This window comes from Sturnira hondurensis, unplaced genomic scaffold (assembly GCF_014824575.4).
Source record: "Sturnira hondurensis isolate 20B ecotype Veracruz unplaced genomic scaffold, ASM1482457v3 Scaffold0016663, whole genome shotgun sequence".
In the NCBI taxonomy this organism is placed as follows: domain Eukaryota; kingdom Metazoa; phylum Chordata; class Mammalia; order Chiroptera; family Phyllostomidae; genus Sturnira; species Sturnira hondurensis.
The window spans coordinates 10,847,579-10,874,888 of NW_028089294.1; the positions used below are offsets into that span (position 1 = coordinate 10,847,579).

The following is a 27,310-nucleotide window of genomic DNA, read 5'->3' on the forward strand; positions in this document are numbered from 1 at the left end:
AGTGCAACGGAGTCCAACTTTTAATGAAACCATCATACGGCAGACAGAAACACCCAGGAACATTATGAAAAGGAAACGCTAACTGCAGCACAGGTAATCGGAACCAAAGCACACTTGGCCCTCACCTTCCTGTGTGCCTGATGTCAGTACTGAGTACTTACTAAATACTTAGACAAATAAATGTATGACTGTAAGAGTCATGAGCAGTAAACCAAGATTTCTCTTTCTGTGTCTGCTCTTTCTGGCGCACGTTTGTGCCTGTGTGTTTCCTAATTCCATTTAGTCCATGGTAGCTGCTTCTTATGCTTTTTCTCATTTTTTAAGCATTTTACCTTCCACCATTCTCCTCCCTTCGGTGACTATTTTATTTGGTTTTCATTATTTATTACATTGGGGATAACAATGTGTTTCAACCAGAATTATGTGTCGCTCATAAAATCACACATTCTTCATGCCAATTCATTTCCTTATTTTTCTGCACAGTTAAAACGTAAGAACTTCTCTTAGAAGTTTTCTCAGAATGATATGTTGTTACTATATATATATATATATATATATTCCAATATATATATATATTTTGAAGGAGGGCTCAACTGGCGTTGTACCACCGTCAGAAAACAGGCCAGACAGAGGAAATAAAATGATGATAGAGCTCTCTAGTACCTACCGAGACATTGCCCATTCCATCCACGGAACCCTTCTGTGCAGGGGACACACTGGTGAGACCCAGGAGAATTCACACACTGCTCACCCGGACAAGTGCTTGGAGTCAAACATTCATCAATATCTGAAAAGCAAACAGCTAGGTCAGGGACATTTGATCAGGATACTGGAGCAAAACCTTACTTTTGTAATGAAGGGGGAAATGCACGTCCTATGCAGCGGGAAGCACTAACTGCCTAGTGACACGCTGAGTCTATAAACACGCAGGGATAATGCACGGACAGGTGTACTTTAATAGAAATGTTTACATGTGCTCCAAGGAGAACCTTGAACTCAATTCTGCAATGGCAGGGCCAGAACAACTTCTGGGAGCTGAAAACTTCTCTGGGGCCACTGTCCTGGCATCAAATTTTTCAAGTCATATGCACCTTGTCCCCCGCTAAAAAAATAAGGGTAGGGAAGAAAGGGGGGAGGCACACAGGGTGGGAAATAGTAGGTTTCCAGTTGTTTGTATAGAGAACAATAATTAATAAATAATAATATAAGAATAAACTTGTTTTGCATATTCACAACTGCAAACCCACTTCTGCCCCACCCTACGTGTCCACCCAGCTAGAGGGTAGCCTTAAAAACTCTTGGTGCTCTGGGGAAATCCTCACTTTGGCAACCTGGGCCCAAGAACATCCTGTGTTTGCATAATTTAATTCCATATGATAGGAATTCCTTGGAGGTAGGAGAAAAAATTAGGAGAGAATAATCTCATCACATACCTCCAAGATTTTCCAGAAAATATGGTGAAGTAATCATTCGGTAGTATTTTCTGGTAAAAGTATTTTCTGGTAATACACCTTTATTTCTTCATTCACAGCTAACTAAAGTTATTAATCGTTGCTCTTTTCAACGTGGGGAGAAAACAATGCCTTAAATACGGCTGGGACTGCGTCAGAGACAATAGCTGTGAGCATCTCCAGAATGGCAAAACAAAACGCAGGAAGGAAGCTGAAAATAAGTGGTAACACATCAGGTACTGGCCCTATTTAAAATAAGTGTTTTTCTGGGTTGCATTTTGAATTCAAGTGAGAGGATTTAATGCTGAAATGCTCCAACATAAAAGTATATAACCCCTCTAATCATACTTCCAACATAAACATATTTCAGAATATATGCTGAAAAGTGAAAAAAATATATAATGGATACACAGAACAGACATGGGCATTTGATGTCTTCATTATGGTAAGTTCTCAAAAGTCATTTCCCATTATATACCCCAGATGTGTGCAAAAAATGTTTAAGAAAAAAAGCTGAAGATGATATTAACAGAATAAACACCAGGTCAGCATTGTAATTATTTTTCCTATCAGCAAAAAATTCTTGCCAATAGACAATGACACACAGTGATTTTTTTTTTAAGGTCAGATGTTCTGGGACTTCTTGTTCTACAAAAAGATGATGCTTGCCAGTTTCACTTTCCAAACAGTATTACATTATTCTCTGGATGGGATTTTTTTTTTTTAACTAGAACTACAACTGCTAAGTCAGAGAAGGTCACTCGGAGAGGCTGGTCCGATAAACAAGGTGCACCGCCTCACCACACCAGATAACCCCGACTTCCTGCTGCTCTCACCTCGGCTTCTTCCTTCATGTATAAGTTAGGGAGTACCTGACTGCTAATATCTTAACAGGAAAAAGAGGATGCATGAGATAATGTCTGTAAACTACAATAGGCTCCTTGGAGACTGGTGCGGTTTGAAAGCAACTCTGTTAGTGACAGCTGAGAAAATCTGCGGTGAGCCAGAAGCCCGCGGACCTTTGGTTCTGGTCCACGACGAAATTAGAAAATAGCCGTGTCATTTGGCTCCTTCTTCCTCTCCCGCCTTTTCATGGGGCCAGAATTATATGTTATTTACTCAGGGAACTCTGGTAATATCTCCATCAAATAATTTGCATACATTGAAGGTTATTGAATAGTCTCCTATTTTCCATTTATTTACACAATTTTTAAATTTATATTCTACTCCTTTCTACTTTCCATGCTTATGCTATAGTTATTACTTCAATATCTTATCTTCCCAGTCTGAGACTGTGTGCAGAACTTAAGGATCAGTATTTGACTTCTTTGGGGAGTATTGCTTGTACATAAATGTTTATCAAATATCCCTCACAATTATAGCTTTACGAAGAAGAGCTATACAAAAAGGAAAGACATCAGGGAAGGGGGTGGTTTAAGAAGCTAACACGTCTTCATAACTAATAAGGTGACAGGCACTATACAAGATATTGCAACATGCACTTATACTTTCAACAACCCCGAGGAAGGTCAACTTCATGGATGTGCCATTTTACAGATGAAGAAGTACTGTAACCTTCAAAGGGGTTAAGTAACTGCAGCCCCGGAAGTTACTAAATGTGGGCCACCGGCTGGGCCCTGGCTCCCCCTCTCTCCTGATGCCACGCCACCTCTCCTGGGCAGAGAGAGTCCCGGGACGCAGAGAGCGAGGACACCTCACACCTGCACTCTACCACGTCCCTGCCCCTTGGCTGTCTGGGGAGAGTTCACAGCTTTGTTCCGATCCAGGCTGACCCGAGATCCAGGGACATACGCCATTCCCACTTCTCTCTCAATTGGAATGAAAGGGGCCAGGGCGAGTGGCCAGCAGGAGGCAGGTGCAGGCTGCCAAAAAATGTCTAATTAGCTCTCCCTCCAGACCTGGGTCATTAGAACTGGGAAGGAAACCAACCAGCAGAAGCCAAGGGACATGAGAGCAAACTGTCCCAAACCATCTATCCCTTCCTTGCTTTCTCGAGGCCCAGCCACGCTAAAAAAAGAGGCTGATGCTCAGGCACCAGGCGGGGGACCCCCCGAACCAGTGCCATCCCCACGCCCGGGCTCCTCGAACACTTGCTCAGGCTCACCTGCCTTCGCCTTCATGTTTCCATGGCAAGATTTCAGCACACGTTCAAGGTAATTTTTCTTGTCTTGTCATGTCTTTGTCTGGTTTTGGTACCAGGCTTATGCTAATTTCTTCATGAAAATAATTAAAAGGAAAGTAACCACTGTGGTTTCAAAAGAACCTATGTGCCATTTAGACTCAAACATGAACATATTAAATGGTCCATCATTTTGACCACACTGTAAAAAGTTTTCAAAGGAGAGCAAACTCGCTGCTGTGGTCAATACTACAGACATTTTTATCTAGCACAGTTGGAATCTGACCTGGCGTTGGTCAGACAGAGCCTCTGTGGAGAGTCTGCAAGCAAGCCCCAAAACATGTGTAAAAGAAGTGAGTTGAGACAAAGGAAGGAACCAAGGTGAAAGGTCAAAAACAAAAAAACCAGTGGTGGTTACACCTGCACCACGTCCTCAGATGAAAGGTCCAGACACTGTAATTAAGTCTGGGCTGGTCCTAACTCTGCGTGTAATTGTTCTAATGTGACTTCACCTGAAACACCAGGGGAGGAAGATCCTGAAGTGCCTAAGAAAAAGTATTAAGACAGAAAACAATCCAGACAGAACCACCGAAATGAAACAAAGAGGCTGCGACTCCAGAAGGTCGGAAGGGCTTAGACGAGCTGATGGCAGGCACAGACTGGTGCAGGGGGCACCGGGCCAGGGCCCTACTGGGCCCAGGTCCTCCGCCCAGCCCTGCATTTCCCGGTCAGGTTGACTCAGCACTTAGAGGTGGGTACGGTCCGCCCACTCTCGTAGCAGACTCACCCTCACAGTGTCCCTCCGGGGTCATGCGGTACCCGCTGTCGCAGTATTTGCACTGGAACGCCCCCACCGTGTTGATGCAGTGACCTTCCCCACACATGTCCGGCCTCAGGCACTCATCAACATCTACACAAAGCAGGAAAGATTGTCGGGCGTTACTCCCCAAAACAGAATTTCAAACCTCTCCCATCTCCCAGTGTAGTTCAAGTTTAAGAATCAAGTACCTGATTCCTACTATGGCCTGGTTCAAAATGGGGTGTTTTTGATTTCTGTGGGATCCGAAAGAAACCTCTGGTCTTTGCACACAGTTGACACTCTTTTTACTTAAAAATGTTAGAGAACTAATATTCTAATGACTTTCTATAGTGCTGGGTGGGTACTAGACTTATTGGGGGAATCACTTTGCAAGTCATATAGGGTCCGGCACAAATAATGCCCTATTACATAAAAACATTTTATTACAGAATCATAAGCGTGTGATTCTGTAACATAACAATATCCCACTCAAGCACACCATATGATATTTTAGGTGAAATGTTCAAATTCCTGTCCCTCTCGTGCGCGACATTCACACGCCCTACCAACCACACTCAATGGCATTCATTACTTCTGTCAGGCCCTGTCCATAGTCTAGAAACTATGCTATACACCTGAAACTAACATAATATTAAATGTCAACTGTACCCGAAAAAATGTTTTAAATGCAAAAACAAGTGCTGGAGAAAAAATTCTACTTCTATGTCTTTCAGTTATCTAGCAGATTACACAGCCATAGCAGGTGTTTAATAAAAACTCTGTGTTGTCTGAATGAGCACTGAACTGATGGGATCTCAGGGAAGGTCAAAACCCCAGCCTGGGACGTTGCATCAGGAAGAACATGGCCATTACCTATGCAGTTAGTACCCTCCTCGCTGGCCATAAATCCGGCTGGGCAAATACACAAGAAACTTCCCTCTGTGTTTTCACAACGCCCCTGGGAGCAGAGGTGCTGGGTCTGTGTGCATTCGTCAATATCTGTTAAGAAAATGATGGAAAAGGATTAGCATGTTGTAGGGTGAAATTCTCAGTCTCCCGGTTCATGAAATACCAGCAGGTTCTCTGGGTCCCACAAACCTTCGGAGCTGAGGACCAGGAGACACGATTGTTCCTCCAACCCTCAGAAGGCCATTCCTGGGAAGAGGGGATGCAGCTTGTGGATTGCTTCAAAAGCTAAAACTACAACCATGACCTCGGTGCTTCAAAGATGCAGATTCCAGGTCAACACAGAAGGACCTGCCTGATAACTAGAGTCATCTAAACTTCGGAATCCACTGTGCCACTCCCAGGCCGGGACAGCAGGAAGAGTCAGAAGTGCTGTGACAGGGACTCTCCCACTGTGCACACAAGTGGAGCTAGACTAGATCATCTTGACCGTCCTGTCCACTCCATTCGTTATGGTTCTAATGATGCAGACAGTGTGTGCACACGAAAGAGGAGCAGCTATATCATCAGCAGGCATCTGCCCCCTTACCCAACCCAGATATATAAAACCAAAGGGCAAAAGTCACAAGTCCTATTTAATGGCATTTAGTCTATGAAAATAATATCCATTAGCCATATGCCTTTGTTGCTTTTATTTGCCTTATAACCCTTAGTTTCCAAAAACCAAATTTAGCCTTAACACATTAAAATTATTTACTTAACACCATTCCGTTTCTTCCTGAGAAACATTTTTCCAAAGAAGCACACATTAATAACTACCAGTATTTATTGACGTTCAAGTCAGAAATCTCTATTAGAAATCAGATATGCACCTAGAGGAAGACTCTAATTCTTTATTTGAGTATATACTAATATTAATTTGATTTTGCTAAATATATGTTTGTAGGTAGCTGGCTATTTCTAGAATTCTTATTTTATATACTTTACCTACAAAACTTTTGGAAATCATTTCCCCTCTATGTGATTGTATTACACTTGGCAAAGTAGGCAGTGCCGAGCCAAGAGGTAGGAGTTTCCCACGATTTTAGCAAACCTCCTTTTCAGCATCCTTAGCTCAGGGATAAAAAACTTTAAAATGTTAAACACAGTAATATTTTCCCATAGCTAGAGAAAAAAGTTCCTATTTAATCATTTCAACTATGACAAGTATCTCTTACCAACACATTTCCTCTGTCGCTCGCTGAATCTGTAGCCCTCATAGCATATACAGGTGTACCTCACCGGCAGGTTAATGCAGTGTCCGGCTCCACAGATGTCAGGGTTCACAGTACACTCATTGATTTCTTTAAAAATAAATAAAGGTGGGGGAAGAAAACAAATGTAAACATAAAGATTTCATTACTATTTGTAAACCATTGCTTTGTGTTCCCGGATTAGCTTATTGCCAGGTATGGAGTTAAAAGGCGACCACCTCCAAAATCAAGGATAAATTCATTTGACTACTTTATAATTGTTCCATTGGGCCCTCCCAAGGTCACCAACAATTCCTAATGAAACACCTTCTCGGATGAACCAGAGTGGGTGGAAACTCAGAAAAGAGACCGTGTGGGAAGTTGTAAGGTAAGCAGTTCTTCCTAATTTCTAAGATGGCCTATCAGTGAGTTTGTACCCACCCAAATTTATCTGAGATGGTAGACTCTGAATCATCACATGATTTCTTCTGATGAGGAACAAATGTGGTCAATTTGCATTTGTTAGCAGGCCAAGTTCAAGTTCCAATGACTGTGTCCAACCTCCAACAAAATTTCTCATTAATTCTCAAGAAAGATGTACCACTTCTAACCAAAGTAAAACTTCTGGGTGTAATTTTACTCTTAATTTGCCAATTTCAACATGAGCGCATTTTATTTATGTTTGTAAAGTAGAATCTTCTTCCAAATCTCCTCCGATAACTTCCTCCCTTACTATTCCATGGATTCCTGCTTGAGACTCGCTTCTTCTACAAAGCCTGAGCCGGTCAGCCCTGAGCCCTCACTCTACTCCTGGACGGACGCTGTGCCAGAGGCAGGCTCGGAGGAGTCCACGGTGGGCGAAGGCCAGAAAAAGCAGCTTCATTACCAAAAGGACCTGAGGACTCAAAGGCAGCCTTTCTGAGGAGGAATCATGATAGAGTGGGGGCGGGGCAGTGGTCAGAAGTCCAGCATGGGGACAAATCTTGCTGTCCTTTCTTAGCTCTGTCACACTGGGGCCACTACTCAGAAATTCTACACCTCACTTTTCTGCACATGTAAACTAGGAATGACGAAAGCACCAACTTCAGACTGTCAGGTTCAAAGGAGACAGCACATGCAGACCAATGCCTGGCACATGGGACTTGCTCAGAAAAGTCAGCCCTTATCACCCTATTACTGCTGTTCCTGTGGAACTTACTTAAGAATACACAACAAAGACATCACACATTTAAAGCAACCGCTATTAGCTCGCTGTCATCAGATAGTAAACAATGCTTCAAAGAGGTGCTGTCACGGAAGAGCAGAGTGGCCCAGGGTAAGAGGTGCGGCCTGGAGCACAACAAGCGGAAGCACAGCCTCGGGAGAGGGGTCTGTAACACAAATGAGGAGAAAAGCAGGTGTGCTCCTACCAATAACCCACTCTGCACTCTGCAGAGGAAGGATGTGAAATACAGCGCCTCAGCAAAGATTCACTACGGAAACGACCTACATGGGGTTGAGGTTCCTCTCCAAACCACATTCCAACCACATTCTTCCCATTTCATCAAGTGTTATTCACTGCACTGTGACTTTAAGACACAAGATGCAAGTCACTAGAAAAGTGGCTAGAATTTAAATGAAAACATATGAATACAGAGCTGCAATGTCTCACACAAAATCACTTGAAGGTAAGAGAAAACCACACATCTACTAATACAAATTACGGATAGCTTCATTTGAGCCTAGTTATGCTAATTCACTTGCAGAAGAATAGACTTGTTTATAAACATTGTATTATTGTACAATATAAAATTATACAAAAATAAAATAATTCAAAACGTTAAAAACATGGGTGGTTCATATGATTGCTTAGACATAAGTGATGAGCAATTACAACAAAAATGAATTATAATACCTACACAACATTGAGAAAAAAGTAGGTTTGCAGTTGTGAGTACATGAAATACAGAGTTTATCCTTGCATTATTAATTAATTTTGTGTTCTTTTCCATACAAACTACTGTAAACCTACTTTTGCCCCACCCTGCAATAGCATAGCTTATTACATAATCGATAGCAGGACGGGAAAATGTTTCTTTGTCACAAAATATAGTTGGGTACAAATTTTAATATAGATGTCATCTAAATTACAAAATACCCAGAAAAGAAGATTATAAGGCAATAAATCCAGTGTCATGATTATGGGGATTGGTCATCTTTTAAAAAATATTTTTCTGTATTTTTTCAAAATTTCTATAATGAGTATATATAACTTTATAATAAGATCTTCCTTTAAAACAGTATAATTTCTATGTGTCACAAAAATCTAAAGGTGAGAGGTAATCTTCTCCAGGTTATACTCATAGACTCTCAGGTAAGAATTCTCTCCTGTTTACAGGAATTCTTTAATAGATTAGCATGAAAAGCACACCTCTAACTGTCTAACCCAAATTGCAGTGAGTTGCCTTGTTTGAAAATTATTGCTATTTACATTTCTTGGTTTTCATCATAACTACTGATCTTTCTTTACACGATTCACTGTCATTTTCTTAAGGCAGAAAAGACAATGATCGGATTTGCAAAAAAGAAAAAATAGCAGATAAATTAATAACTACGGACAAAAACTCAGAACACATCAAAAGCCTATAAAAATCTGGGGTTCTCATGAAATACTTGATCAGTACCCCTTTTGCCCACACATACGAATTTGTTGATTACCAAATATTTCACTTTTCAGGCATATGGGAATGGAATTTCTACACGTGTGAACAGAAGTCTTCAAAAATATGTGATGTTTAATTCCCATGAGATACATTCCTAAGGCACAGTTTGCCAACACATTTAAATAGTTTCTTCATAAGTGAGCTCTAAGGCATAAGAAATTCTGAAGAATTATAACTCCTTGAGCAGAAGCTGTGAGGTTGAAATTATATTCATGAGGCATGTTTGAGGATCTTTAGCTGATCACCTCATAGATTAATGAGTAAGTACATCAAGACGCGGGTTGAATATGCTGATCCCAAAGGGCAGGGCACTGACACATGTAAGAATATGTCCCTGTGGCACCACTAGGGGGTACTAAGAGACACATCAAAGGAGTGAAGGGACATTGACTAAAATAGACATGATTTCTACAGGTATCCCATTTTTCACCCAAGTCATCAGTTCATGTAACTTTCACCAGTCTGACCTGAGAGACCCCCTTCAGCCCCACGCCAGGCAGAACTCCACCCTTCCACAGAGAAAGAAGAGTCATGACACCTTCAAAACACCTCTTCCACTTTCTCTTCCCTGGGTATCAAATTAATCATCCTTATTGTTTGAGGTAGGACTCAAGTCCCAGTACTTTGACCCTAAAACCTTAAAAAACGTGTCTCCTACCACCTCCCCCCAAGCTTCCCCTCGTCTATGAAATTTTCATTCTCCAGCACGTATTATTACACACAAACGCAAGCCCTTACAGTACTGTCTGGATCAATGAGGAAAGCTTTCTGCTTTGCCCATGTTTTTTAGGGAAAAGGCGTTATGCCTCTGAGTTTTTGAAGAGGTCACTTACACAGAGGTATGTGAACCTGTTCCCAGAGAATGAATCGGTGTGTGTTGAAACACACGTTTCTTGGATTAGCCCGTGTCGTTGTAGACCCTGGAAATACGGCACTGCCTCACGCAAGAAGCTCCTATTGCGGGTCTGGGTGGAAGTCTGGATGGTGGGATGTCTTGCCCCCTTCAGCACATTTGGTTTCCCAGACAGATCATCAAGAGACCGCTCCCCTGGACGCTCCTATGTGTCCTTCCTAACCCCCACCCCACGCCCCGTGATGCTCAGCACCACCATACCCTTTCGGCCTGTGTGTGCCCCGAGAACAACTTCACCTGCACTGGGCCAAGGACCTTACTTAGTCTTTTCTTCCCACTGGAGTCCATTTAGAATTTGGAAAAAGAGCCACAATGAAACACCAGTGGAAAACCAAATGCTCTCCTTATCCCAGCAACAAGGCCAAGGGTGGATTTAGAAGTTTGGTATCTCTGTTATATTTTCTAGAATTAAATGAAAAAGAAAGCTTTTGGCAAAGTATGAAAATGAGTATGCTGACCTTTATATTTTTTCCCTTCATCATATGATTGCGCAAGATAAATAAATAAATAAATTGAATGTGGAAAGATTGCCACATGGTGATTTTACATGAAAAAAAAAAAAAAGGAGTTCATTCTGCATCACATGCATGGTTTATTGAGGCTACAGTGACACTAGTGATACGCTTCAGGGACATCCACCTCTTTAATGGGATCAACTGTGAGTCCTGGAAAAGATCTGATGAGCAGGCCCTGGCTGGTGTAGCTCAGTGGATTGAGCGCGGGCCTGCGAACCGCACGATCTCGGTTTGATTCCCAGTCAAAGCACATGCCTGGGTTGCAGGCCAGTTCCCAGCAGGGGACCCACGAGAAGCAACCATACATTGACATTTCTCTCTCTCTCTCCCCTTCCCTTCCCCTCTAAAAATAAATAAAATATTAAGAAAAAAGATCTGATGAGCAAATCATCTTTTTTTCATCTCTGGGCTATGAGAACCACAAAGGTTTCTGCAAAGGCAGTCATGAAGTCAAAAAATAATTTCTGGCTGGTCTACAAGGGCCACGGAGAAAGTTTGGGAAGAGCAGGGGGAAGCGTCAAATGTTAACTCATGGAAATGTTTACAAAATGCCCTGGCTTCCTAACTGCCACACAATGAGCATAAATTGTCCCACAACAACTGAAACAGATGTTTCCACTTTGCAAATATTTGCCAGAGAAATAAAGGTTTCATTTTCCAACTTACCCTTGAGCTATCAAGACACTATGCTAAATCAAGAATTTATATGCTGAAATGTATAATTTATTTGCAAACAGAGTGCCAATAATGTTGCAAGCCACCAACTCAGCTGTTAAGAGTGGAAAATATCACACTAATTTCCTACAAATATATGGCTCACTTTATAATCACTGCATGTCAGAGGGTGTCTGACAAAATCTGAGGGTCTACTTCCAATCTCACCATCATAAAGATATCATCACTAGACTACGTGGAGCTGATTTTATTTATTTTAGACTCATTATTCTATCCCTTTCTTCAACTTATAGAATAAATAGTGACAAATAACATTAACCTCTTCTGGGTGTGTGGGGGGAATCATTACGTAACTTTCTTAAGAGAATTGATCATATCGCTCCCTCAGTCTATGTTTGGTTCTCATGTCAAACTAATGGGAACATCTATATTTACATTTAAATCAAATGTGATGCAATTTAAAAGCTTTCTTGTTCTACTGTAGATTACTGATTACAGTGTCGCTCCAAAGTTGCAAAGCATTTTAACTCAAAGCCTATTTATAATGTTCTCCCCACGGATTGTGTAGATTCTGTTGGAAGCAGGAGCACCTACAAATCTGCAGGAAAATGAAATTTCAGTGTTAACTTGCTTCCTGGAAGGAAATATTTGAGCCTCAAACATGTGATAGCAGATGCTAGCCCTGGCTTTCTGCCAAACTCAAATTAAGCTCTTTTAACATCTTCATATAGCACAGCTACTTTCATTTTTTTTTTCAATCTAGTTCTGCTGGAGCTAAGTAACTTCAATGTGTTACTCCTCACACAGCTGCACTGAGATGACTAAACTGCATTTATCTAGCCCAACGGAACCTCCACAGAGCTAGTTTGCAAGAGGTCCGTCCACTGAAAAGTCAGCCGCTTTTCAATTTGTTAAAAAGGCACAAACTGAAGGATAGTTCGACATTGGAAAATAGAAATACATTATATACAGTGAATGACATAGTCACACTGCAATTTTTCTTTTTAACACTAAGGTTAACAATGAGAAGACCCTTGCTGAGCAAAACAACGTATTACATGTTCCTATGCATTGCCGGGCACAACAGTCACATATCTTTATAGAGGTGTTTAATGAAGTGGGTAGACAACACAGATGACTTCAGAATGGACAGTAACTATTTTAGCCATCCATGGTCATTAAAAAAAATGACTATCATTTCATATCACTAGAAATACTAACCAAAGCTGACATTTTTATATTGCTTTCGTAGAATTCACAGCAAAACCAAAGAGCACTTGCCACGAATAACCGTGGGGAAGGCCCTGGCTCTGGGTGGGGCTGGGCCTCGCAGGGGCGTCCACCCTGCAGCCCACGGGCCCCATTCGGCCCCAGAGCGCTGTGGATGTGGCCCAACACAGAATTGTACATTTACTTAAAACCCTTTTTTTTTGCTCATCAGTTTTTCGTTAGTGTTTCTGTATTTAATGTGTGGCCCAAGACAACTCTTCTCCTTCCAGTGTGGCCCGGAGACGCCAATGGGTGGACACCCCTGAAATAATCACCAAAATCCAGATAGTGAATGTATCCATCAGGCATATTTCTATCTGAAAAATGATGCATATACTGTTTCTAAGGCTACAAACTTCTCTTCTAGCTCCTCCTGTTAAACACAGCCATCTCATCCTGAACTGAGGTCGAGATAATGCATCAGAATGGCCCTTTAATCTAACTATAAAATGAATATTTGCTCACTGTAGAATATTAAAAAAATTCTACAACACCCCCAAACCTCCTGGATCCCACTGTAAAACATAATCACTGCTAATATCTGCTGTATTTTTATCAGCACTTTCTCAACATATATGTCTTTTTTTAATGTAAATGGTTTCATATTCTATAGGCTTCATTTTTAATATATTTTATCTTGTATTTAACAATATTGTGTAACCATTTCCCACTAAATTTTAATACATTTCGTCAAAAGACTATATTTGATGGGAGCCTAATGTCCCAGTGTATGGATGTAACGTAACTATTTCACTAGAGTTAAATGTTCAGGTTATTTCTACTTTTTCTCTACGATACCTGGTGCTGCAATAAGTATCCATTTATAGAAACCATTATCCATGCCACTGGGGACATTACTTCCTGACATATCTTAATATTCAGGAGATATTCTTGCCATATCCCGAGATGTCTTAATACTGGATTACCAAGTCAACGGCTCCGCATGTTTTAAAGTTCTTGCTAGACACTGCCAGTCTGTACCTTTGAGAAACATTGAACCAGTTTATATCCCTTTCAGCAATGTGAGAGCCTTCGAGTTTCGCACTATGAGAATGAAATACTAATTTAATAAAATAAATGGGGTGGTGGGGAAGGCAGAAAACTGTACTTGAACAACAATAAAAAAAGATGCATTATATCTCAAAAAAATAATAAAGCAATTTCTCTAGTTCATATTGTAACAAAAAAATAAAGAATTATTTTAATTTGTATTTCTTTGACTACTAGTAAAGTTGAAATTTCCTATTATATATGATTTTTGGTATTGTTTTTCTCTATGAATTATTGATTATATTCCTAATTTTTAAAGGAAAGTTCATTTCTTTTACCTGAAGCTCTTCCAATATAAACTGAATGTCAATGCAGATAGTGAGAAATATTAGGAGGAATCACTGCTAGATGTCAGGACCTCACGTCTTCTAATCCATCCTCCATGAACTGCTTCCACAGTGCCATAAATCTGGCCACAAAAGCTTCCAAGTGATAAACACAGCTTACTACCCAGTTGTAGGCAATGCTCAGAGTCGGCTGCATTCGGCCCACCTCTCCTTTCAGCTGTCCTTCCCAGTTATGTACAATTCTGAGAGAGGCCCTCCATGATTATCTCAGGAGACAACATGGGCCAAAAGCTCACCGAGTCCTCGGGAACTCTGGGGAGCCTCTGTGGCGCCTGCTGACTGGCAATAGCACTGGCGGTCTCCCCCAGACACACCTCCCTGTCTGTTTCGAGGACTTCTTAATCTGCAGTCAAAGGACATTGTCGCACTCTGCAGGCTTCACACAGAAGCAGGGCTTTTCTGAGATTTCTGCAGCAGTTCTCTGCAAGGCTACGAGCCAGCTGTGAGGGAAGCTTCAGACCTTCCTTCTTGCACACATGACCAATGCTGGGAACAGGCATGCGAACTGCCTGACACCTACTACAGGATCATGGATAATCTTTATGTCCTTCAATATATTTTGTATATTTTCTGAAAATTCTTTAAAATAAACATTATTTATCATTAGTGACAAAGTATAAGAATGTATTGTAATTTGAAAGAAATCACCAGCCTAAAAGTTCACACCCTTAATATATAGAGAGCTCTTATAAATCAGCAATAAAAAACCAACAGAAAAATGAAGAGGGTGTGTGTGGGACTTTAAAGCATCAGGCTGGGAAAGCACCCTGAAAGGGTGGTGTCACTTCAGATGTAGAACTCCAACACAAGATCAACCTTCGGGGACACTTACACTTCCCCATGGTTGTACCCAAGGCATGTTGAGCATCTCTGGGGACACTGACCCCTGACCACTTTCCTGTCTCTTTGAGAGTTTGTTTCAACTTGCTGTGATCATGCCACTGTTTTCAACATCTGAATTACTACCCCATCACTACTTCCAGTGTCACAGGGAGAACTGCAAGGTGGTAACTGTTTGCCATAGTACTCACTTCAATTTTCTTTTTAGATGGAGTTGTGATGGTCTGACGTTCAGTTTTCGTTTTTAAAATGTATTTTATTGATTATGCTATTACAGTTTTCCCAATTTTCCCTCTTGGCCTCCTCAACCCTGCCCCCCCATTTCCTCCAGCAACACCTCTCCTCAGCGCATGTCCATGGGTCATGCATATAAGTTGTTTGGATACTCTATTTCCCGCTGTGACATCCCCCTGTCTATTTGGTACCTATCAATTTGCTCTTCTTAATCCCTTCACCTTTTCCCCTCATTCTTCCCCTTTCCCCTTCCAAATGATAACCCTGCAAATGATCTCCATATTTTGATTCAGTTTCTATTCTGTTTGTCTGCTTAGTGTTTTTTATTCAGTTGTTGATATTGTGAATTTTTTGCCATTTTAATGTTCATAGTTTTGATCTTCTTTTTCTTAAATAAGTCCCTTTAACATTTCATGTAATAATGGCTCAGTGATGCTGAACTTCTTTAGCTTTACCTTCTCTGGCAAGCACTTCATCTGTCCTTCCATTCAAAATGATAGCTTTGCTGGATAGAATAATCTAGAGTGTGGGTCCCTGCTTTTCGCCATGTTTGAATATTTCTTGCCAGTCCCTTCTTGCCTGCAAAGTTTCTTTTGAGAAATTAGCTGACAATCTTATGGGAACTCCTCTGTAGGTAACTATCTCCTTTTCTCTTGCTGCTTTTAAGATTCTGTCTTTAACTTTAACCTGTGGCATTTTAATTACAATGTGTCTTTGTGTGGTCCTCTTTGTGTCCATCTATTTGAGACTCTCTGTACTTCCTGGACTTGGACATCTATTTCCTTTACCAACTTAGGGAAGTTTTCTTTCACTATTTTTTCAAATAAGTTTTCAATTTCTTGTTCTTCTTTTTCCAGCACCCCTATGATTCAAATGTTAGTACATTTGGAGTCTCAGGGGCTCCTTAGCTTGTCCTTGCTATTTTGGATTCATTTTTCTTCTTGCTGTTCCAAGTGAATGCTTTTTTCTTCCTTGTGTTCCAAATCATTGACTTGATTCTCAGCTTCATCCCCCTCACTGCTGATTCTCTGCAAATTTTTCTTTATTTCACTTAGTGAAACCTTAATTTCTGCCTGAGTTTTTTTTACACTGTTGAGGTTCTCACTATGTTCCTTGAGCATCCTAACAACCAGTGTTTTGAACTCTGCATCTTACAGACTGCTTCTCCCCATTTTGTTTCGTTCTTTTTCTGGAGTTTTGTTCTGCTCTTTCATTTGGGCCATATTTTGTTGTCTCCTCATTTTGGCAGCCTCCCTGTGTTTGTTTCTGAGTATTAGGTAGAGCTGCTTTGACTTCCTGTCTTAGTAGTGTGGACTATAGTAGAAAAGCGCACTGGTAAGTTGATGGGGCAGAGTGTCTCAGATATGCCACTCTGTGGCTCTGTGTTGGGAAGGGCTCAGAAAAGGGACAATGGCTACTGCCTGGACTCTGGAGTTTTGTTGAGGAAGAAGCTGCCCTCCCCCCCGCCAGCACTTGCCCTGATGCCAGACACTTCAGATTCTCTCCATATGCTGCTGGTACCCTTTCAGCTGCTGCCCTGGTGCTGAAGCCCAGAGGGAGTGAGTTTCTGTTAGTGCTAAGTTCACTGCAGGCCCTTTAAGAAAAGATGCTTGAGAATACTTGCAGTTTCTTTGGACACCATAACCACCACTGGTTTTTACAGCCAGGAGTTATAGGGACTTATCTTCCTGGCAGTGGAACCCTGGGCTGGGCAGTCTTCTGTGGGGCTGGGATCCTTCGCTCCCTCCAGATTTTCATTCACCACATGTGGGGAGGGGGACCACATATCCCGTGTATCTAAGTCTTTGCTCCCTCCTACCCATCTCAAAGATGAATATGACTTCTTTAATTCCTTGGGTTCAACTTCCACACAACTCAATTTTCTGACAATCCTGGGTGACAGTTGGTTTGTAGATTAGTCGTAATTTTTTGCTGTGGTTGTGCGAGGAGGTGAGCTGTGTCTGCTTATGCCTCCATCTTGACCAGAAGTCTCTGACCTTCAATTTTCCATTTTTCTACTCCAACACCATAAAGGTTATGTAAACACAACACTCTTGTCTTTTTATCAGCACCTGGAGGTCCCCTGACTAACAGATGAAGAAAGTTATCACATTGCACCATGCAGCTCTGCTGGACCACCTGCTCTTTGTCATTGTCCAGCCACCCCAATGAGAAGGGCCAGTGTTTGTCCACCCAGAGACTCACACCCCCTGGACTTCCCAGCCCAATGCTTTAAAGTCCCACACACACCCTCTTCATTTTTCTATTGGTTTTTTATTGCTGATTTATAAGAGCTCTCTATATATTAAGGGTATGAACTTTTAGGCTGGTGATTTCTTTCAAATTACGATACATTCTTATACTTTGTCACTAATGATAAATAATGTTTATTATAAAGAATTTTCAGAAAATATACAAAATATATTGAAGGACATAAAGATTATCCATGATCCTGTTAACTGGTGATAGTTGAACACTTTGATGCACTTTCTGTCTCTTTTTCTGTTTGTAAACTTTCAAAAAAAATAAAATTAAAGTCATTATATTGTGTTCTGTATTTCTTAATACTACACCATCAGGCATCTCCTCATAACCTTAAGTATTCTTTTTAAACATCACCTTCATAGTTATCTGATATCCCACTACACCCGTGCCACAATTTGCTTAAGCATATTCCTCCTTCAAAAAACATTTAGATTACTTCCAAATCTTCCTGTTAGGACTAACCCTGCCATAAGCAATGTCACACATTTGACACAATTTTGATAGTATGTTTAAAATGGAGCTCATAGCCACGTCTCCTCCACAGGCTGCCACGTAATATAGTAGGTACCACACCCACCTGTTACTTGAGTGGGCGCAATAACTTGGCTGGCGCTTGAGGTAGAAGCTTCAGGAGCCACTTCCACAGGTACAGGAGGTGATGTTTTTTCAATCACTACTAAACAAAGAAGGAGGGGATGGAAAGGAAATTAAAGCCAGTTAGATGTACTGAGATGCCCACCAAAACGCACGCATAATGCTATCTAATAACACACCACACTAGTTCTTGGATAGAAAGGTCTGTTATTGGTTCCCAGAGCTCGTGGTATAAACCTACAGCCCAAGTGTCAACATTTAGCAAAAATATCTGGGAATAATTCAGAAGCCAATGAAAAATGACACTTCATCCAATGATGACCCTCAATAATGTTCCAATAATAAATATTACTCCTCACCAAAGAAAATAGTGAAAAACTTTTCGTTTGCCTTTAGAATATTTATAATGTTGTTATAATGCTAACATTATATGAGTATATTGAGATACTGAAGTGTATCAATTCTACTGATTTGTTAAACTTTCAAATCAAAGACACACAATATTCTTATCTTCCCGGTTTACTGGGAATACTATACGAACAGCAGGGATGTGAACAAAGGCTACCTGGAAACTGTGGGTGCAGATGAATGGTGGAAATGCCTGGAGAGAGCTGGGGTTGACCAGGCTCAAGTCTGGTTTTCTCCTGATCCAATGAAGGTATTTCCTGCATGGTTGTAATAAAAAGACAAAAAGAGAACTGGAAGTAGGAATTACTTCTAGTTTCCACTTATAACTATTTCTATTTCATTAATTCCACTGTTGGAAATGCAGCCAATAGCAGAGGACATTAGACAAAACCTGTGCAATTGTATGATAGTTTTTAAAATGACTGACTGCCGGGCCACTGGTTGGGCAAGCCCGAGTTCCTCCTGCAGTGCCTTCCCATGCACACATCCTCACCTGCTTCCTCCCTCCCAGGGCAAGGGGTCTTGTTGGACATCCTAAACAGATGCCTTGGCCCAGGGGCCCACACTTGGTCTGTCTGGACCAAAAGTGACCCTAAGGAGAACTAAACCACCAGCTCGTTTACATGCGGCTCTATCCCAGAGCAGATCATGAATCCAGTAGATGTGTCATAACAAAATGCACATATTAAAATACCTGATGTAGGTCTGTTACTGCAGCTGCCCTTAACCTCACATCTAATAACTTTGCACCTCTGGCTCTCACAGTTATGGCAGCCCAGCAGAGACACAGAAAAACAGGGACGTGGAGCGCCCCAGGCTTCCTGTGTCCTGCTGCCCACTCCTGTGCCCTGGACCACAAAGAGACTTACGATTCAGCCTCCAGTTACAGCTCCTTGGGGCTGATGCAAACTAGACAATAGGGCTTGTAAAGGGTCTGCGACCTTGCCCACACCAGGTGGGGTTGGGGCGCTCATATCAAAACTTCATTAACAGTATTCATCAAGCTACTTGGTCACTGTCACCCTACACACTCCCTGTCTCCCTGTCTCGGTCTCGCTCCTCTCTGCTCTCTCTCTCATTTTTCAAATAATTACATTCTCGTTTTACTTACCGTTCACCTTTCTGTCAACTTTCCTTTTACTCTAATTTGGAGAGTTAAAAAAAAAAAACACAGAGACCTAAATCTTCTCTTTAAATTGTCTTTCCCTTTGCATCACTCCCTCCAGATTCTCCCACTACTTCGATAATGTCCTCTCATCCTCTTTCACAACCCCCTCATGCTCTGTCCCTTTCTTTTTTTTATTTTTTGACTACAGTTCGACGTTCCATATTATTTTCTATTTGTTTCAGGTGCACAGCACAGTGGTTGGACGATTCTCGCACACTCCTTCCCTTGCTTTAATCATGGCCGTCCTCCCGAAAGCTCAGCCCCTGGCCCCCATTGCCCTTTCACTGTCTCCTAGTTTGCATTATCACCTTTGCTACTTTTTATCAAGTAGACATACTGCCTGAGTATCTCATCAAAGATCCCATTTGGTAGGTATGAAGTCTCACAGGGTAAACCCCATTTGGCTGTTCCACAAACACATTAAATCCATTCCTTCCAATATCTGATTTCAACTTCGTTTCTTTCCATGCCACAATCATTAAACCACCCAGGTTTAAAGTCTCTTTCTGGTCATCCCTCCTGCGTTTCTCATTCTACCCGCTGCCCATGTGCTCTGTTCCTTACATCGGCTGCCCATTTCCATATCCATAGCCCCCACTACTTCAAATCTGGACTCGCTCCTTCTCAATTTATTCTAGTAATTTAATTGGCCTCTCCAGCTTCCTCTTTCTCCTTATCTCAATTCATCCTGTTGTGATTTATCTTTTAAAAATACTGAACACATTAATTTCCCCTACACTTTTCCTTCTCCATAAAAATACAGACCAGCTTTCTATTACGTATTTAAGATGACCTCAATCATCCCCAATTGAATCCCAATCCCTGAAGCCCATGGTCAATGCCAGCGAGGAGAAAACCATTAATTCACTCCCGCAGCTTCCAGACAGAATTTCTCCCATCAGCATTGGGCAGCAGCCTCTCTCATGAACGCCACTTCTCTATTTGACAGGTAGGGTCCAGCTGAGGAGCAGCGTACTTTCCCACAGATGACAACGGCATATTGGGATTCCGAGTTTCTCTGTCTAACCTTGGTCTCATGCTCCCCTCATTGACCTCTTGCTGTCCCCACCGCACCTTCATACATTTAACTTCCACCCCGGGACCACTTTCTCTTCATCAATCTTTAGTATCAAAGGCCTCCTTCCGCAGGGAGTTAAGACCACAGAGACTATGGCCGCATTTTTCTCACTACTGACCCTCCGAATAAATTGTGGTAAGGGTATACAAAAAATTTTCCAGTCGTCTTTCAGATTCCTAATGAAAGGCAGAATAAACTCGACCATAAACAGAGAAGAACCAAACTGAGACTAGGTGAGGCTGTCAGGGAGCTAACTGGCCCACTCACCACTGAGTGATTCCCCCCACGTGTCAGCCAGAACTCAATTCCAGATCAACACAATCGCACACTACAGTGTATCTCCGAACTTTAGAGATACTAACCAAGGGCTGCAAATGTTCATGTAAAATATCCTTATCTGTTGTATTTCTTTTAGGGTTAATAGAACATTCTTCCTTGATGGATACTATCTCTCTACTTCCTCTTTTCCCAGATTCTTTCAGCATGTATAACCCTTATGTTATTATATCCTATATTCATAAGATAAAAGATTTTTATAACTATTATAATTTACATATGTATTTGCTCGGTCTAAAATCAAATACTTACTGAATTCTTGTCAACTGAGTAAATGACACTTCATTTTCATGTGAGTAAAGAATCAAAGCAAGATTCAGGCAAGAAATATTATTCCATAAACTAGTCCCAGAGAGTTTCTGTATTTCCTACCAATGCATTTCACAATTCATAGTCCCATCTTAAGCCAAAAACGAATAGGTTGGTAAAAATTTCTAAGAAGCAATACTCCACTAGTGATTATAACTTTCAAGGGGAAGCTCTCTTACCCTAACAACTTCAACTGTGCATGTTACAGTTTAACTAAATTAAGAAGTACATCACTCAGTGTATATGCACCATAAGAATCCTCAATTCCATAAACACTTCAGAACCTTTCTTTCTGTAGATGGCCGAGGACATAAGTTGACTCCTTGGTTTCTGTTGAAGCTCCTGATTCCCCTTAGTCCTAACATTTCCTTCTCTCTGGAATTTACGTTCCATGAGAACAAGAAGTTTTGTCTGGTTTTTCTCTCTATTGTTTTCCTAGCATTCAGAATACTGCTGGTCATACGGTAGTAGCTCACTAAACATTTCTTGATTGAATGAATGCCACATTTCCTTCAACCAAACGATGAACAGACATTTCACTGTATTTAAGCCTAAAAAAACCCATACATGTTCCAAAAGGAAATCATTGTAAAGTTAAAAAAAAAAAAGAGTGACTTGCAAACAATGAATGAATTACCTTCTCAGGGGGTGCAGTTGCCACTAGAACTGGAAAAAGAAAGGAGGACATTAGTATAATTTAAAACAATCTACTAAATAATATTTTAATTAAAAAAATGCAATGAAATTCCAGTATCTGTCCTAAAGGACTAAGAATCATAGTAAGTCAAGTGCAGAATTAGGGTCACTACTACTTTGGAGAATTTTACACCTGACTGGCAGGGCAAAACCACCCGTGCTACGTGGGTCCTCAGTTATAGGAGGTCAGGTAGCCCATGCGACGTTCTATGTCTCTTATTAGTTAAAAATGTTAAAGGAAGCAACATTTCTGATACATTATTTTATGTCCAATCTCAATTTTGCAGAATTTCCTATATCTTAGAAAACATTTTCTTTCATTGATCACATGCATATCCTTAATATATAATGTTTGAAATGCTTTCTGATGTCAGTGTTAAAAAAGAATGTCACTATTTCAATGAAGTATGGGTGCTGCATTCTTGATGCGAGCTAATTCTTAATGAAGCCCTGTGAGCATTTTTAGGAGGATGTGATAATGCAATTATGAACAATAAAATCACAAGCCAGTAAGATCCAATGAGAGATTAGCATCAATACAGTGGACAAACCACATATTAGCCAATCATAAACATGATTATAGAGTGCTAGTGGTTGTGCCTTTGCATTTTGAAAGGCTTGCTTTTCTTCAATCAATCTTTCAGCCTTAGGTGAACATTCACCAAAATTTTCCTCATGGGTCAGGGTCTTCATAAACGTCAGTATATGGGTTTGTTTAATGCATTAGCTCCCAAAAGCAATCAGGTACAAGACATCACTGCTGCAATATTCTTGTGATTGAACAACTCAACCATTCTATCCTGCTAATTCACCATCAGGAAAGCCTTCAGACAGAATCTGGGCCAGAGCCATTTTTCTCCTGCTTACACAGAAGACGAGGAGTTATAAACATCTGGCCATGACACTCCGAGTATACAGGAGCAAACTGGTCACCCTGTCAGCTCGAGGTGAAGTCCTACCTGCTTTGCCTAACCAAGCAAGAAGGGTAGCAACTGAGAGGGTGGAATAAAACAGGCTAGAGCCCACATGGGTTCAGAGCCCTGAAATAAAGACCCCCGTCCCAAGAAGGTGGGTTTGCCGAGCGCCCAACTCTTCACTAACTCAGAGTATCTGCTCTCCTTACACAATCCATAAAAGAGCACCCTGAATTCTGAGCTAAGAATCAAGTAGTAAAAGCCAACAGGAGCTTTATTAGATCCGATGTATATTTCACGCAAACCTAAGGTTTTGTTCCTTCTGTAAGGGGCAAGCATTGTTGTAGTAACAGAGTGAGTCAGTGTATTAAGCCAGTTTATATAAAGAGACAGATAGACAGAATCCCCTTTCTGAAGGCCAGAGACAGTCAGACAACTGTCTCTAGACTCCATCTGGACGATAAGGCCTAAGCTGCTCCCTTGGAAAAATGTGCTCCTTGGTCCCATCACCTACTCAGTGCATGACATCTGGTAAATCAGGTCCCCTCTCTAAGTCTCAGGCTTTTCAAGATGTAAACCAAAGGGCAGCAGTAAGTGATCTGAGACACATTCAGGTGATCCTGTCTCCCTGCACTTCGCCTCCCATTAACCCCAACTGCCTGTTGCACTTTATTCCATGGAAGCCTATGATGTTGTAAATGTAAGCCTCCAGATTTTACTCTTTTAGGTAAATAAATATGTATTAAATGGCCCTCCAGACACAGAAATGAATTTGAGCTGTGCCCTAAAGGATTTAAATCACTCTCCAGACTGAACACCAAGAAAAAGGGGCCCCAAACACAAGACCATGTCCTGAGATTGCCATGGAATACTGTTACCAGCTAGGCGCACATTACTCTAGAGCAGTGGTCCTCATTCAGGGGTAATTTTGCCCCCCAGGGGACACTTGGAAACGTTTGGACACCTTTTTGGTTGCAACAACTGGAAGGGAGAAGTTGCTACCAGCATCTAGAAGTTCGAGGCCAGGCTGTTGCTAAACATCCTACAATGCACAAAGCAGCCCGCACATCAAAGAATGACCCACCCAACATGTCAGTGGTGCTAAGGCTGGAAACCCCTGTTCCTGACGGGTATAAACAGGGAATCCAAAGCAAAGGCACACAAGACAGATGGCTAGGTCCATGATCCATTGCGACTCTCACCTTCTGGCTCCGCCACTCCTGGCCCGTGTTCCCGGGACAAAGTCAGGGCCTCCACTGGCTCTTCCTTGGCTGGGAGAGGTGGAGGATGAGTACTTTTAGCAACAGGTTGAGTGTTCTTTGGCTTGACAAATACAGGTCCTTTACCTACATGGTGATGGATTGGCCTGCGTCTATGAACGCCAGAAACCGTATAACCCATTCCACCAGGACAGATTTCCTTAAAAGCAGCTAGATTTGGGATGGGAAAATATTCCTTTTAAAAATCTAAAAGTGCAAACTTATACAGAGGAAAATATCATGATGAGTATCTCTTAATAAATCATCACTCAAATAGTTACATTTAAAATCTTCAAAAACAGATGCAAAGTGCTTGAATTTCTGCTAAACTTGTAATATTTACAGGAAAAAAACCCCAATCCTTTCTTTTATTAAACAATTCTCTATCTGTTAATTCCTTATCCTATACAACCAGTTTATATATAGCATATATAAAAACATATATTTTATATAACATATTCTATATCATTAATGAGTTAGGATATGTCTATTTTATTTTTAATATTTTATAAATCACAATATATATTATACATAAAATATATGTAATATATCAGTTTTTTATGTACAAAGGACACTATGTAATATATATCTATTGGAGGTATGTGTGTAATATGAGCAAAAATCAGGCTTTTTTTCCTTCAGCTACAGTTTAATTTCATTATTAACAAGAAACTCAGCGACATCTTTCTAAGCTAGATGATGAGCAAGAAAAACATAAAAGAGAAATCACTATTCAGGGAAATGGGGTGTTGAAATTTTCGTACTTTGTTTCCAGCTGAAGAACCCAAAGGCCTCAGCCAGGATGCAGTGCTTACACTGACACAGAGAGGTTGGTTAAGGAGGATTGCACAGGGGGCGTATTCTTGGAGAGAGAGCCTCAGGTCCGTGAGAAGGAACCCGGCGAACTGGGACAAGCTGACGAGAGGACGGAAAGCAGTCAAGTCACAGAATGATGTGCCACATTAGACTGTGCTTGTATTTAAGGGAAGGGGTGCTAAGGGCGCAAAAGCCTGAACGTGAGCGGGTGCTAAATCACCCAGAGGACAGGGGGTGATCCGCCCCTGCTCTCCTCCCCGGCAAAGCAGTTTTGTGCAGCTACAAAATGTAACCCAGGCGTGTGTGACGGCTGACCTCCACTGTACACACTCCCCAGCCATAACTAAAGGGGAAGGCGCCGGGGCAAGGGGGTGTGGGGCCCCAGGGGGAGAAATCCACCCGATCCTCATGCCTCCCTTGGAGGCAAGTGACCACACGTGGACACCAGGGCACTTATGGTGACCTTTTCCTTTACACTTCTAAAACTGAACGTAAAATCAGTCATTTCTCACTTCCACTGGAAAAAAGATCTGTGGAATGCTGTTGACCTAAAATTAGTGCTCAGTGAAAAGGCAACTCTAACTGGAGGAACATGATGCTTATGTTTAATGATGAAATACAACTCTTACTCCAAAAAAAAGACATTTCCGTAAAAAAACATGGTTTTCTATCAAATAGCTGAGGTACTAATGAACTAAATATGATTCGTGTGGAGGTCACCATAAAATTGGTTAAGTGTAAAAATGTTATGGTTATATTATTTTCAAATTTAGCTGTCCTATTATATGGAGAAGTCTCCCCATGCGATAGACAACATCTTGATTCATGTTCCATGTAAAGGTTACAAAGCTACCAAAATTGAACTTACAGAGAAATGTGTCTATGAATTATAAGATAATTTATCCTTTGATTATTACTTTTTAATAATGAGTGGATCAGCTCCTATAGGAGGAAAATAGAGCCTTTTGGAGATGTCTAAAATTATCTGGTCTACCAAAATACCACCAACAATATACTATCCTCTGCCTTACCAATTCTTTCTAATCCTACCCATCACCAAAGGTGCATCATAATATTTAAATTTAGCCCTGACTGGTGTGGCTTAGTGGGCTGGGCTTCCTCCTACAGACAGAAAGGTCACTGGTTCAATTCCCAGTCAAGGCACATGCCAGGGTTATGGTCCAGGTCCCTGACTGGGGGTGTGCAAGAGGCAACCAATGTTTCTCTTGCGTGTTATTGTTTCTCTCCCTAACTCTCTCCTTCCCATCACCTCTCTCCAAAAATAAATAAAATCTTTAAAACATAAATTTCTATTTCAACACTGTCTGCTACAGGGTGAATAAGTTAGAGTTTAAGATTTCAACGGCCCTGTGAGAGCTGATGCACTTTCCCAGGTGGGACGTATCTTCCAAACAAGCAACTCAGTGAACTTGTCCTGCCCATGCCACATCAGCGGGATTGAAGCCGCTGCTTCATTGATAATATCACGGTGCCCGGTATCTGCAGCGCATGTTTCTTTCCTTCCATTTAATGCTACTTGGCCCTGCGTGGAGAGTTGATGATTCCTTGGTAAAATTAAGGCACTTGTATAAACTTACTCCTTCAGGGCATTAGGCAATTAAGGCACCAAATTAAAGGATAAAGGTTAATCAACCTCTTAATATTCAGCTCCCACCAGGAAGTTCACAGGGGCTTTGGCAAGATCTGGCCCTGAGTTCCTAAAACTCCCTTCACTTCCAATGTTCACGGAAGAACCTGACAAGCACAGGATCCATAAATGAGTGAATGAGGCAGCCCACGCAGGGTCTAGCAACTCTGCAAGTGGTGAGCGGCCAATCATTAGAAAACCGCATGGCCTTGCAGGGCCTTTGATCTCACTACACTTTTAAACAGCAGCCTTAGAGTCCTGGAAATGAGAATAAATTATAATGACTTTTGTTAGCATTTGAAAAGAAGCCGAATGTTACATAGTAATGGGAAAATCTCTTTGCATGTAATTTTTTCCCACCGATTCACCATTCTATGTCCATGGACACTTTCCACAGAAGTGACAAAAACACATCATATTATTAAAAACTAAATTTCGAGTCAGAAACAAAAAATAACGCTAGCTGCCCAGGTTGCCCTGTGTACTTGTGTGGCCGGGCATGCCTTACCTGTGCCTGGCAGGGGGCATTTCTCACAGTGTGGGCCCCAGGCCTTGCCCACACTACAACAGCAGAGCTGCTTGGTGAGGTGAACAGACAGAGGGTGCATGCACTGCCTTCCGGAACTGACCAGACGGTAACAGGGCCCCTTCTCTTCAGAGATCACAGGGGTATCCGCTGAAGCAGAGAGACAAGGCCTGACGTCACCCAGGAAGCAACAAAAACCAGATCGACTTTTCACGGAATA

General features: G+C 41.4%; 1 protein-coding gene and 1 pseudogene across 11 annotated transcripts in view; both read right to left on the reverse strand.

Moving 5' to 3' along the window:
• Positions 1-27,310, reverse strand: part of LTBP1 (latent transforming growth factor beta binding protein 1) — a 357,682-nt gene that overhangs the window by 100,151 nt on the left and 230,221 nt on the right. For 4 of the 11 annotated variants that reach the window (XM_037066593.1, XM_037066590.1, XM_037066595.1 and 1 more), the window contains 9 exons: positions 27,073-27,240; positions 24,044-24,271; positions 21,869-21,891; positions 18,498-18,597; positions 17,916-18,014; positions 6,514-6,639; positions 5,264-5,389; positions 4,379-4,501; positions 668-787 (listed from right to left, as the gene is read on the reverse strand). In XM_037066593.1, the coding sequence (XP_036922488.1) occupies positions 668-787; positions 4,379-4,501; positions 5,264-5,389; positions 6,514-6,639; positions 17,916-18,014; positions 18,498-18,597; positions 21,869-21,891; positions 24,044-24,271; positions 27,073-27,240 (1,113 nt within the window). The remainder of the gene's footprint in view (positions 1-667; positions 788-4,378; positions 4,502-5,263; positions 5,390-6,513; positions 6,640-17,915; positions 18,015-18,497; positions 18,598-21,868; positions 21,892-24,043; positions 24,272-27,072; positions 27,241-27,310) is intronic. The other 7 variants (XM_037066594.1, XM_037066601.1, XM_037066600.1 and 4 more) reach the window with 5 other exon arrangements.
• Positions 13,879-17,808, reverse strand: LOC119001453 (replication factor C subunit 3-like; annotated as a pseudogene).